Source organism: Typopeltis vanoorti, chromosome 12 (genome assembly GCF_054136105.1).
Source record: "Typopeltis vanoorti isolate ZY-2024b chromosome 12, IOZ_Tvanoo_1.0, whole genome shotgun sequence".
NCBI classification, from domain to species: Eukaryota; Metazoa; Arthropoda; class Arachnida; order Uropygi; family Thelyphonidae; genus Typopeltis; species Typopeltis vanoorti.
Window position 1 is genome coordinate 94,497,196 of NC_143560.1, and position 15,113 is coordinate 94,512,308.

At 36.3% G+C, this 15,113-nt stretch overlaps 1 protein-coding gene across 3 annotated transcripts in view; it reads left to right on the forward strand.

Moving 5' to 3' along the window:
- Positions 1–15,113, forward strand: part of cyp33 (peptidylprolyl isomerase cyclophilin-33) — a 165,169-nt gene that overhangs the window by 84,609 nt on the left and 65,447 nt on the right. For all 3 annotated transcript variants that reach the window (XM_090402107.1, XM_090402105.1, XM_090402106.1), the window contains 2 exons: positions 4,400–4,500; positions 14,195–14,324. In XM_090402107.1, the coding sequence (XP_090258233.1) occupies positions 4,400–4,500; positions 14,195–14,324 (231 nt within the window). The remainder of the gene's footprint in view (positions 1–4,399; positions 4,501–14,194; positions 14,325–15,113) is intronic.

Consider the following 15,113-nt stretch of genomic DNA (forward strand, 5'->3'; position numbering starts at 1 on the left):
TTCATCTGTTTCCAAATTTAATACAGGCAGGAAATAAATGAAGATTTTGATGGAGATCAGTCGAATGTATTTCAGTTTTATTTTGGAAACCATAGTGCACGTCTTGGAAAACAAGACGTGTACTATGGTCTTCGAGTTTCGGTGATGTGCTCATTACTAATGTTTGGATATAAAGACTGGAAACAGTGATCAAACTAAGGAGATCTAAAACAGACTGCGAAGATCATGTTTTCTATTTTTATTTCCTAAGTTAGATAACATAAAGATACAGCAAATAGGAAAACATGATGTATAATGGTAGACAACACAATAAACAATATTCACAATGTCATGTGAATATTGTTCCATAGAAAAAGAAATACATTATGAATGTAATCTGAAATGCCTACAGGACATCCATCATCCATAGTATACTTTTACAAGATCACTGGTGAGGAAGAGACCAAGAGTATTTATTTGGAAAGGGTTTGAGTTGTGTCATATTCTCTTAGGCATGTGCATGTAAAGAATTTTGTGAGATCATTGGTTCTGGCAGATGGATTGGCATTTCTTTTTGCTGGATAAGTGCAGTTTGATAAAGGAAACCAGCTGTAGTTCTGAATATTAAGATCTCCAAGAAAGATGACTTTGCTATCAAGTGGACCGGAGAAAACTAAGATTTAATGAAAGAAAATCAAAAAGATCCAAATGTTTGGTAATATTAGGAGAACTGTAGATTACAAATGAATTTTATGGAATGAGTTGATGAGATTTTTAGTTTAAAAAAGAAAATCCTGTCTGGACACCTTTTGACATCAAATATCAGGACAAACATATTCACAGCTTTGAGACAGAGTCAAAAGATTGTGAAATTAGGAAGCACGAGTGGATTGTGAACAATAAGGTGATAGCCAAGTTTCTGATAGGAAAAGTAGAGATAGAAATGGACATCACTGTGAAGTGGATCTGAAATGTTTTGGGAGGTTTGCATCCCCCCCCCCCCCCAAAATAAATAAATAAATATGTAATCTATTTTTCTTTGCTTGACTGAAATTGGTGAATTTCAATGTATCTTTGAAATCAGTTAATGAATTCTTTTTAAGCCATACAAATGGCAAATTTTGTGCAACTCCTCTACACATGGCCATAGCCCTGTATTTTCTCCACACACACACACACACACATATACACACACACACACCACTAATCTGATTTACTCCAGGCACTTGAGTATTACTATCTGATATCTAGTCTGTAGGGGGGGGGGGGGTCATTTTAAAGTTGTAATCTCAAAAAAAAAAAAAAAAAAAAAAAATCTTGTATCTCCTATGATGCAGCTCTGAAAACATTTATATGCTATTAGAATAAATGGAAAACAGTAAATGAAATGATAGAGGAGGATGAGAAGTTGGTTCAATAAATTTAACTTTGTGTGGATGTTGACTAGCAGCTTAATGTTTTTGCATGTTTAGAATAAAATGTAGTGACCAATTTGATGGAGCAGTGCTCATGAAAATTATAAAAAGGCATAATGTAGAAGAAATAGCATCCGTGAGAAGGTATGTGGAAAGGATCTATGAGAGAAAACTCATCTATTAAGCAGATTTAATGGAAGTTTTTACTGTAATATCCCAGTGTGGCAAAAATATTCTAAGATGGACAGTGTTGGAATTTAGGAATTACATAGTGTTGGGATTTGTGCAAGTGAAAAGTCTTAAATGAAAGAGGACACAAAATGGTTTCAAGACTGAGGTGGCTATTTATGTAATGTGTTTGTATCAGGAAAAGCTGGATGTGTGTCACCAGGAAGAGAAATCTGATTATGACCAGAGATCTGAATATTATCAAAAGTAGGAAGAATGAATGAGATCGTTCTGACAGGACCATGTTTTGGTAATTGAAGTTCACCAGATTGTTCTCACCCCACTGGAAAATGGTCAGATCACTGTTTAAGACTGAAAGATCTTGAAGCTTGAATCATTTGAGTGCCAATGAATGCCAGTTGAATAAGAGGAATGAAAATGTGCTCACAGAAAAATATGGATAGGATTTAATTGTTGATATATAGAAGGAAGAGAGAGTGGATGAAAGCATACAACTCTTAGGTACCTCAGCATTGATAGAGATGTCTGAAGAAAAGTGATGAACAACCATAAAGCAAAGTGGTAATCTATCCTCAAGTCTTTTGTAACTTAGAAGGGGGCCGCTGCTATATTGGTGAACACTGAATTATTGGTTAGACCTCAGATAGTGTGGAAGTTAGCCGTTGATAACCTTCTGTATTGTTTTGCAAAGATTAAGGTGAGGGCAGTGTAGACTTATAGGTACCTAGACTGAGGATTTTTCTGATGGTGAAAGATCAGTTCTATCTTTGGCTGGTGTTACCAGGTTAGTATCTTGATTTGAGTGAGGTGGAAGCATAAGCCTTAATGAGAGATCAGAAGGCTTGACTGCTATTTGAGCAGAGGCAAGTTTTCTGTATTTTTGACAGTTTCAAAGTGGATATGGATTTTTTAAGAGATGTTCTTAGTACTTAGTGTAGTGTAGTTTATGGTAAGTGCAAAGCTGTCTGAATCTCTATCATGGACTGTTTATGGTGCACCTGTTAAGGTGTACCAAAAACCATGTCTTAGATAATGTTCAAGGATTTTGTGTAGTGTGGCATAGGGAACAAAGGACTTCATTCCAGCAGGATTATTTCAGTTGTTCAAGCATAGCAAATGTTTTGAACAAGAGAGTGGAAATAGTAATCAGATCATGAAAAAAGAGGCATAAAATTTATTCCATTTGGTACTGTTGAAAGTACCAAAGGACATGGGACTGAGATTGGTTGGTGAAGGTTGATCTGTAGCAAAGGAAATTTGGACAAGGTTATGGTCAGCATTGACAAGAGGTGACCTGACATCTGCATTATATTTAAAAGGAGAGCTGGTCAAGAAAAGGTTCTCTGGACCTTTTCTTTTTCAGCATCTTTTCTAGCTTGATTTGTGAAGATAGAGATGGGAACCAGTTGAATTATGAATGTTGAAGCCTTGAAGGGAAATTATCTCACTTTTTTGGATAATTTACCTGTAAGAAATCAACTTTCAGAGATAAGTAATCAAGAAAGTCAGAGTGGTTATTGGAATTACAGTGGTAATTTTGAACCCAAGAATAGAACATAAAGAGGGGATTTTAAGTTAGTAATATGGCTGGAATATCAGATCTGATAAATGCACATGTACTGCTCTTCTTATGGAAGGAATCATGCAGAATATAGCTTAGATAGTTGAGGTGCACAGCAGTTGTTGAAGCTACACGTTGTTGTTAGAACAGTGATACATTGAAGGTTGAATTGAGGTATAAATGTTTGTGAAGTGGATGTGTTTTCTGTATCGAATTTTTTGGTACAATACCAAAATGTTTTGCATAATAAAGTATCAAAATGTTAAACATTTTGGTATTTTATAGTTTAGTAATGTCAGAAACTTAGTAAGAGCATGCAGTGTGTGGGTGAAAGACTCATGAACACGGTTCCCCACACAGTTACCTATCCATGCAATGGATAGGTAACTGTGCATACTGATATACTTGAACTCTCTTCAGGCACAATCTGATAGTTTAGATATCAGAATTATTGTTAGCTGTCAGATTCAGCCTGATATACTAACTAGCAGCTGGCCTGTTAAATTGGAGCATCCTTAGCTTAGTTGTCTTTATAGGGCATGAAGGTTATCACCCACATTGCATGGGGGGGGGGGAATTGGAGGCCTACACTTGTGTTACTTCAGGCTTCCACCAATGAGTCGAGCAGTGGTATTTCACCAATTATGGTGAGTTAGGCAGTCTTCAGTCTCATATGGAGATGACAGAGTTTTTCATCCTGCAAAAAGACAAACTGGCTAGAAGGAACATACACACTTCACAGATATAATACAATAACCTTAATTACTTTGGCCATAACTCCAAAATATCCCATTGCCTCATAATTTACAGAACCATTTTATTGCCATACCCTCAGATGGAAGAAATACAACGTTTTTTACATGTCCATCACCTACATTACATGTAGAGTGGAGAGAGAAGAAACTGAAGACTACACTTGTGTCTCTTCAGGCCTTCTCCAATAAGTAGAGCAGTGATATTTCACTGGTCATCTGCCACCTAGGTGATTTTCATTGCCTAGCATTTGTTGCTTTGTTATTCAGCATGTACTCATATTGTAGGTTGCTGAACATCACTTTTAGATTTCCTTTTGGGCCTAGGTGGTAATATAAGTTATGCACTCTTTCTTGGTCACCTCAAAGAAGAATATATTCTTCCTCTTTTATTAGACTTATCATACCCAGATTATTTTGTTTAGTGTAGTAGTTGTTCTGCCATTGTAAATTGGAACATAATTCAAATTATTCTGATAAAGTAAATTTCTGTTCATTCACAGTTTGGGCTGATGACAATTGGCTTAAAGAGCATGCTGGTGAAACACTGGAAACAAACGAAGAAGAAATAAAAGATAATAAGAGGGCAGCAGAGGATGTAGAGGTATGAAGTTTTTCAACAGCATTTAAACGTACATTGAAATTAAATATTTGATTAAAATTGTATTTCATTATTGTTAACTGTTTTTGAAAAAAACTGCTTCCTCTTCTTCTTGACAAGGCAATGGATAGGGTTCCCAGACTTCTGAGCCTTCTAACCAGAGGTCTTGCAAATCATTTTATTTGTTTATGATTTTGAGTGTATTGTCTTTTTCCTACCTGATTTAGATGATAGATGTAATGTTACAGAATTACTTTTGTGAGTTACAGTCAACTTTCACTATAGTAAACACAATTATAACAAACTTGCTCACTGTAAAAAACTACTCAGAAGTTTCATTCAGAAACTCCACTGGCACAGTGATGTGCTGAAGGAAATTCACTATTATGGCAAATTAATCACTATAACAAAAATTAGTGAAACCCCTAGCAGTTTTGTTTTCTATTAATTTTCACAATTTCTTAATTTAAGAAAAGTTGATAGGCAACCTCTCTATAGAAGGTAAGAAATGATTGAATAATGTATCATTGTCTCAAGGTTACTGGATGTTTCATTCTTTAAATGCTATTATTGTTAGATCTTGAATGGGGACTCTTTCAACAAAAAGTTGTTCCTTCAAAATTTAACAAGGAACACAATTCTGAGCTAGAAATGCCTGCACTATTAGTTAAGTAAGAAAAATATAAAAGAAAACCTGTTACAATTACCTTAGAAAGAAGTAAAGTTGAGGAGAAAGTTGTATGTCTAAATAGAATTATATTGTTAAAATTATTGATGTCTAAATTATACTGTGTAAGAATGTAAATCTAAGTGCAAACAAAGGTTCAAAGGTTGCTAGCTAGCTGCCTACAATGACGTAATGGCGCAACGGAAGTGTTCGTGGAAGGTGAGCTGAACTCGCATTCGGCGAAATGAGCGCTCTTCAAGGAGCAGAAGTGTGATGCAATCGCGTAGGGGTGAATAGGAGAGCACAGTGAGAGATCCTCCATTACGAAAAGAGGGCGCTAAAAAGAAGAAGATAAAGCGAGTTCACTTGGGTTTGAACCCCCTGTTTTTTCTGTTCCTGTTTTCTCGTGTGGACAAGCAGAGTGCTGACTGATCGACGGCGCCGGAAGTAATCTCCTTCCCGGTTGCTAGCTGAAGGAGTCGGGCATGCTATACGTGAGCTGACAGCAGACACCAACTAGGGCCATCGGTAAAAGTTTACTGATGCGAAACAGCGGAATAAGTTCCTCAAAAAGGATGGCCGAGATGACGATATCGATCCAGTAGACGAGCGTTTATACGGCAAAGTACAAGGAATGGCGTTTTCCGTCGATCAGCGTAACCTCCACGTGGACGCAACTCGATAAAGCAGAAAGACATCTGACTACAAAGGATGGATGAAAAGAAGCGCGATATCCTCTCAGGACACTGGTAACGTACAGTAAATTCCTTATTCTTGTAACGATTAGTATTGGGACAAAAAGAGAAGAACAGATTTCTAATTGAGAAGAAAGAAAACTTTTAAGTGACTTCTGTGCTCAGTAACGTGTTAATCATATTGGACTAGTAGTCTGAAAGCCTGAGAGTATGCAACACTTAGTTGAGTGTGAATTGACCTTTGTTAGCAAGTTTTACTTAGAATTTTGAATTACTGTTTTATGATGAATATTTGCCTATTTAATCTAGAGATGTAAAATTAGAGTATTTTGATAATTAATGTGTTCCTTATAGCTCAGCTGATGAATTAGAATTCTGATATGACATACCTTGATATGTAAAAGTTTATTGTATGAAATTTTGATAATTAATAAACATGTTTTTTCTATGTAGGTCTGAGTTTGTCTGAGCATGAGATTGAAATTACCACTCGCTAAAGTTCAAACCTATGAATACGAGGAAATTAAAGAAAGTTTAGAAAGTTTAGGCCATGACTGCAATGTTGAAGTTTCTATAGGCACTTAATACTTTGATAAGATTAGGTAATACTTAAACTCTGGGAAGGTTTCTTTGTACAAGAACTCTTCTGTACTAGGACTCTGGCTGGCGCAGCTAAAATAAATAAATTTTGTCAGCGTTCCGAATGGAGAAGCGGCCCCAGAGAGAGAGGTTAGAGATTTCAGGCTTAGTTGGTACGACAAGGATTTAAGATAGAAAATTAACAAGAAAGTGACTCCACACAAAGACAAAGAAGAAGAATAAATAACATTATTATTCAAGAACTTTTTATCTTTACAACTTAATAGCTTACAAAATTAACATTTTTATATTCATAAAATGAATGCTAAATCTCTAATTCAATTCAGAAGATTTTTATATAATATCAGATCTGGGGTGCTTTTAAGAGTCAAAGCTGGATAACTGGGAGGAGACCTCTACATAGCCTTTTAAGGAATGCTGAGAACTGACTTGGGCTTCTGACCTAATGTCAAATCTTCACCTTCTTATGGTGCACCCTGTTAGGTATCTACTTGGACACTGAACAAACAAGAATGAGCTAGCAATTTGGGATTTAGCCAATCATATTGTATTCTTATTGGCTTAAGCTGTAATGAAAAATGATGGAAAGTGACAAAATTTCAGAATTCCAACATGACAGAATTTTATGCTGGCTGGAGCATTGCCCAGTTAAACAAGGTCCCTGTTGTTGTTTTCACCAGGGATAATCTGCAAGGATAGAAAAATCAGAACTCTATGGTGGACTCAGGAAGTTAAAAGGGAGGTCAAGGAAAAGAAGAAAAGATATCGAAAGTTCCTCGCAAATAAATCAACATGTGCTCTTAGAGAAGACAGAGAAAACTGTAATAAAACCACTGTGTAAAACTAGCTGAACAAAATTCATGGAAAGAACATAGAAATAATCATCAGGAAGTGGAGACTGTTGAAAAAAAAAGAAGCTCAGAAATGGAGGAAAGAGTACTTTAAAAGGAATCAGAGATAATAAAGGTGACATATATCAGTTCTTGAAGTAGGGAAAAAAAAATATCAAAAACCTGAAATGCGGAAAGTCAGCTTTTTTTTTCCAGAAAATAGACATAACTCATGAATACTGTGGAGTGTATTCCCGTAAGCTCTCTGGTCAACTTACCTTATGAAACTTTCATGGTTTCTACATTCGGCATTGAAATAATATTGGATCTAATATCCACTTTGTTTGTGTAATTGTGCATTGCCGAACTGAAGCCTTTTGGCTCTTTATTTTAGTAATAAAGGAAATAGTACTTTAAAATTTTAGGAAAGGAGAGGAAAAACTTTTATGCCCTAACTGAGAGTTTACTTACGAAAAATACATTTCTCTGACATTTCAAGTTCCTTAGTATTGAATGAGAGTCTTTGCTCTCTTAAGGTTTCTACCCAGTCTCTGAAGAGAACCAGCCAGTTGGAAACAGCTGTCAGGCCAGTGAAACCATATCACAATGGACTAATAAAAGGCAATATATAGACACTTGGGCCCACCTATGTCTTTTAAGTAGTCTGCACGCAACTCATGAATGCCGTGGAGTGTATCCCCTCTCTGGTCAACTTACCTTATGAAACTTTCATAGTTTCTACATTCAGCATTGAAATAATATTGAATCTAATATCTACATTGTTTGTGTAATACATATTTTGAAGGGATGGTATACATGTACATTTGTTAGAAATGACATCCTATGTTGGAGAATGTCATACCTGGAATCCTGGCTGTTTTTGATCTATTCACGCTCAAGATTTACTTCCTGATCCAAACCCTCCTTTGACTGATTAACAAAAATACTAACTGAAATGAAGGCATTCCAACAAAATCCCTGATAATAGTCCATTCTTTAGGGTAGTTCAAGAAAAAAAAATTCAGCATATGCATGTCACAAGTGGCTTGAGACCCTGCTTTATATATTATTATTATTATTATTATTATTATTATTATTATTTTGGGCTACTCCAGGGAGTCCTTAAACTCATCGAGGGAGGCCCTAAACATCATGTCCACACAACTATTCGACATTCTCACAGTATCTGTCATACCTTGCCTTGAACTCGCTCACTGTCATAGCACCTACAACAGACTCTGGCAGCTTATTCCACTCATTTACCATTCTAAAAGTAAAGAACCCAGCTCTAACACCCCCGCTAACCACACTTTTGCCCAGCTTCCATAGGTGTCCCCTAGTTCTCCCACCACCAGTCTTGATCTCAAAAATATCCTCTGCATTAATCCTGTAGAATCCCTTTAGCAATTTGAATGTCTCAATCATATCTCCCCTTTTCCACCTATCAACTAGTTTCTGCAACCCACAAATCTTCAACCTGTTCTCATATGGTTCATTCCATACACCTGCTGTCATCTTAGTCACTCGCCTCTGGATCCTTTCCACCTCCTCCCCATCAAGAAGGAACCGAGGTGACCAAATCTGGGCACAGTAGTCGAGATGAAGTCTTATCAGAGCTTGGTACAGAGGTACAATAACTTGCTTGTCTCTGCTCATCAAGGTATTTTTCAACAACCAAGTGAGTTGATGAGCTGATTTAGCTACTTTCACAATGTGCCTCTTAAACTTTATCTCCCTATCCACCAACACTCCCAAGTCTCTGGCCTCATCAATCTCTTGGAGTACAGTTCCACCAATGTGATATACTGCTGCTAATCCTTTCACCCCAAAATGCACAATCCTACACTTTGCCAAATTAAACCAACATCCATTCTTCCTAGCCCAGAACTCCAGTCTATCCAAGTCATCCTGCAAGACTTTGACATCTTCTGCATTCACTATCGCCCTACCCAACTTTGCATCATCAGCGAACAAATGAACTGTTCCACTTAGATCCTTCCCTATATCGTTAATGAACAGATTAAACAGCAGTGGTCCAAGAACAGAACCCTGTGGCACACCACTAGTCACAGGCCATCTTTTGGACTCTACTCCTGAATAAACCACTCTTTGATATCTCTCCATCAACCACCCACCTATCCATCTCACCAACCCTATATCCATTCCCATAGTTTACGGGTCAGAATTCTATGTGGTATCCTGTCAAATGCCTTTGCCAGGTCCAGCAGTATCACTGTAAACCCATTTCCCTTATCCAGTTCAGCTGCCACCCTGTTATAAAACCTGAGCAAGTTACTGAGGCATGATCTACCCTTCACAAAGCCATGCTGTCCCCTGTACACTATCTCATTTTCATCAATCCATTCCTGTATTTTTCCCTTGACTACTTTCTCCAAGACCTTGACAACGATTCCTGATATGCTAATTGGTCGGTAATTTGCAACCATAGTCTTGGATCCTCCTTTATGCAGTGAAATTATTTTCCCCTCTTTCCATTCCTTCGGGACTAAACCAGACCCGCGACTCAAATTAAACAACATGGTCAAGGGCACTGATAATTCCTTAGCCGCTTCACGCAAGACCCATGCCGGTATACCATCCAATCCCACAGATGTATTCACATTAAGGTTCTGTAATAGACTATTCACCTCCACTTCATTCATCACAATTCCCGTATAAACTAATGGTTCCTTCATTTTTTCAATGTCACTACCTGGATGATATACTTTTGCAAAGTGTGTGTGCGCTCAGTAACTCCACTATATCGACTGGTTCAGTGACCTCCTTACCATCGTCATTCCTTAAAATCATTTTGCCATGTACAGTTTTTTTTTGCTTGTAGCATATTGAAAGAACTGTTTGGGATTCTCTTTTTTGCTTGCATAGCTAGTTTCCTTTCATAATCGGCTTTTGCTGTTTTTACCACACTCGTTACCCTTTTGGCCTGCAGGTCACCCCTTTCTTTAAATTCCCTCCATAGTTGTTTCTTTTTTTGCAGCTCAAGCTTAATGGTGTTATTCATCCATTTAACCCCTACTTGTTTTACTATTCGTACCCTAGGTATACAATCAGCCATAACCTCCTGTTAATGCTCCTTGACCACTTCCCATGCTCTATCGACGTCCAGCCCTTGCTGTTGTTCATGCCATGGCACTGATCCAAGTAATCTCCTAAGCTTGTCATAGTTGCCAGCATGGTAATTCCACATATACCCTGTCTTAATCAAAAATTCCACACCTTTAGCCACCTCCAAGGTCAAGACCTTATGATCACTCTCACCAATAGGTGGCAACATGGTCATATTCATTACAGTCAAATTGTGAGATGCTATTACCAGGTCAAGCACTCTCACACCCCTAGTATTTTCAATTACATGCCGTCTCAGATAGTTATCCCTTAATAATTGAATAAAATCCATTTCCTTCCTCACATGTGTCCTCTCCTCCTTCCAATCAATGTTACCATAGTTGAAATCCCCCATAATAATTACCCTCCTTCCACTCATTTCATCAATTTGTTTATGCATACTATCTCCACCATCTATTCCATCACCTATCTCTATATATATGACCTCTCTCTCTCTCACTCACACACACACACACACACACACACACACACACACACACACACACACACACACACACACACACACACACACACACAGATTCACTCCAGTCACTTTTTCATAGATATTATTCTGTTTCTATCTTATGCCTTTATTGCAAGTATTTTCACTGACCTTCATCATTCCTCTACTTTTTCCTGAGCATGTAGAAACACAAGCAGCTGTGATCAACATTCACATTCAGTTCAGCCTCAAATTTGCCAGAACTAACTTTGTAATAGCTTTATTTATATTGTTTTTCCCAAAGACTGTGGTTTCCAACTGCTTGATACACAGAATAGTAAGTTCCCTCTTTCTCATTATCTATGGCAGGCTTATGCTTTAGGTATGATCTTTTGTGTTTTGGATTGATATATTAAATAAAAAAAGTCACTGATAAAATTTAATAAATATCAGTATAGATGAGCATATGTGCTCCTCTACTTGAATATGATCAGTATCAGTAGTTCAGAGAAACTAAACACCAGTGGATGACACTGAAAGAAATATTGCAGTGAATAGCAGGTTACTCATATTCAAAAACACATAACAGAACTAATCTAAGATAGTTGCTTAAACAGAGTAAGTAATAACAGATTAATAAAACAGTATTTGTATGGAGAGGAAAGGGGAAAAAAAAAAGAGAAAGGCTATTGACATAGGAAAGACATAATCTAGATGAATTGATATGTGTACTTTAGAAAATGGAAATGTAAGAGCAAATCAGCTTGTGGGGATAGGAGACCTGTCAGACAATAGGCCAGTTTGGGAAAAAAAGTTGATAGGAGACTACTAAGGAAATCTTAATTGAAGACTGCTATAGTATCCTGCACATCTCTCAAAAATACATGTGGGAAGTGTGTACAAGTGATTGATAGTTATATTTATCAGACTATATATATATATACAGTAAAACCCCGTTTTTGCTTTTCAAGGGACTGATGGAAAAAAGTGTAAATAGCAGGAAATGTAAAAAAAACATTTAAAAAAAGGCTAAAAGATTACTTGCTGCTAGTATGTGAGTCTACATACTTGATTACAAAATGTAATAACTGAAAATAAATGAATTTAGAATTACTTATATTTATCTATTTAAAAAAATCTTTAATTGTTGATTGTTTTTGCTTTTCGTTTTTTTTTTTGTTTTTTTTTGACATAGCACCAGATTGCTTTGCGTTGAGTTCAATCCTTGACGTGTTTTCTACTATCGTGTTCAAAGTGGACACGGAGAGTCCAAGATCTTTTGCTAAATGCACATGTGTTCCGGCATGCCAATCGGCACGTTGCAGAATTGCCATCTTTTCTTCTACCAAAATACATTTTCTTTTTTTTTTCTCCATGTTACTAACATGGATAATCCACCACCACAACTTGAAAGCAACTTTCAGACCCTAAATTACATAACAGAAATTCTGCAATATCAATTCATACTGTGATTGAAAAATCACGGTATCGCTCATCACTACATTACTGCTTCAAGCATGCAAGTCACCATGATGGTGGAAACGAAACTTACAGCCGAAAGCAACGCCATCTGGGAACAGAAATGCGCATATTTCCGCAGAAATCGATTCGAAAATCAGTATTGCCACCCAAGAAAAATCGCAAATCACGGGAAATAACGTCCACATCAAGTTGTTAATGGCGGGAAAACAATATATCGTAAGAATAGGCCTTACAACGGGACCAACAGAAAATAATGTATATGGCAGGAAAATGTAAATTGCGGGAATGTAAAAACGGGGTTTTACTGTATATGTATATATACGAGGGTGGTCTGAAAAGTTCTCGGCCTAACAATGAAAAAACAAATTTATAATTTCAAAATTATTTTTATTTTTCAACATAATATCCCTTAAGACTAGTACATTTATTCCTGTAGTGGTTCTCAGTATGATCTGCAAAATACCCCTCTACAGCTGCAATTATCTCTTGATTTGAAGAAAAACACTGACCAGTGAGGAAGAGTTTTAGCTTTGGGAAGAGATAGAAGTCAGAGGGAGCCAAATCTGGGGAATAGGGTGGATGTTCCAACAATTCATAGTGCAGATTCCTTAATTTTCCCATTGCCAAAACACCTTTGTGGGCAGGTGCATTGTCCTGATGAAAGATGATGTTTTACTTCTGCAAACCGGGTCTTCTCTCACAAATTTTTTCATCTAGTCTGGTTAAAAGATCGGAATAATATTCCCTGGTTATTGTTTTACCCTTGAAAAGGGTAAAACAATATTAATAATATTAACAATGCTAATTAATAAACAAAATGCTTTTAGCATTCCAAAACACCAGTGCCAGGACTTTTCCTGCTGATGGAACCAACTTTGTCTTCTTTGGCACCGAACAACCGGCTTCTGTCCACTGTTTTCGTGCTGTTTGGATTCTGGTGTGTAATGGTGAATCCAGGTCTCATCCATAGTAATAAATCAATGCACAAAATCAGTTTTATTCTTGTTAAAATGCTTCACGCACTGTTCAGAAATTTTCATGTGAGTGCGTTTTTGATCTGCTATGAGCAAGTGCGATACTCAGCTTCTGCAAAGCTTTTTCATTTGCAATTCTTCATGCAAAATATATCCTACACGTTCTTTCAAAATGCCTATAGTCTCTAAGCAATTTCACGCACTTTGACTCGTCAGTCATCCAATACCATATTGTGCATTTGATCAATGATTTCTGGTGTTGTTACACTTTTTGAACATCCTTCACATATATCATCTTCAAGGCTGGTACGGCCACGTTTAAACTCGGCAGCCCATTTCTTAATTGTCAAAAACAAATATGAAGAGTACCCATAAACTTTTATGAACTTAGAATGAATTTCTTTTGGCATTTTAAACCTTCTTTCACAAAGAATTTTATAACTGCATGATACTCAATTTTATCCATTTCAAGAGATACAGACAACCTTTTGCTTCAGACAGCAGTATAAAACAAACTACTTAATAGAATGACTTGCAATTTCACATTGATGCTTATGACAAATGTGTCAACTTAGAAAAAAAATCTTGCCGATATTGTTGCCATCTATGGTCGAGGCCGAGAACCTTTCAGACTACCCTCTGTGTGCGCGCGTGTGCGTGTGTGCGTGCGCGCGTATTATAATAATTATGTAATTATAATATATATAATAAGATTAAAAGATTCATTAGTAAATTTATCATTAAAAGATTCATGTGTCAAGTATAAATGATATTTAGAATTATTATGTTTTAATATTGTTATTAATATTTTTTAATTTTTATTGTGGTATATTTTCTTTATGACATTGTATGGTAATTTTTAATATACTGATTTATTCTAGGAAGAAGATGAGCCAGAAAAAAAAAAGATAAAGAATCATCCACAGGTTTATTTTGATATAAAAATTGGTGGGGAAGATATCGGAAGAATAAAAATTATGCTAAGAGAAGATGTAGTTCCTAAAACTGTGGGTAAGATTTAAGAAATAACTCCTGTTTTGGTATGTTCTATTTCTATGTAACTTAATCTTTTTATATATATATCATCAACAGCTGTCTTCACTCCACTTCTGGATGAATTCTTCTCCATGTTTCTTCCATTTTGGCTGATTTTGTGCATCTCTACACCATAAATAGTGTAGAGATTCTTCCATGATATTTTTTCATCTCATTATCTTATCTTACTGCTGGTCTCTGATATCCAATTCTTGGTGTCCGTTCTGTTCTTCTCTTTGGCTGTCTGTTGTCAGACATTATCATCATGCCTTGCTCAGTGCCATTTATTGTTTTACTATTGTTGCAATATTTATTCCCTTTTTTTCTATTACCCAAGAATTATTCTTATTATCTAATCGTGTTATTCCCAGAATTGCTCTTTCAGTGTTTTATTGTGTTGTTTTCAGCCTCTCCAACTGTTTTTTAATTAGGCCTTCAAATATCACTACTATATGTCATTGTTAGTAGTACACACAATGGTTATAAATCTTTCATTTTTAAACAGGCTAGTAGACTGCCTTTAAATATATCTCTATAATGGTTAAAAACTTTCCATCCTGCTGTTATGCTAGCTAAAATTTCATTATCAAATTTATAGTAATGAAATTTTAATCTAGAACAAATCATTTGCAATGATTTGCCCTAGATATTTATTTGAACTCTCTATTTCAATCTGAAGTGTTTCCACTATACATTATTTTTGATTTGTCCATATTTATCTGAAAGCCTGTCTCCAGACTTACTTCAATAATCATGTGGTCTAAT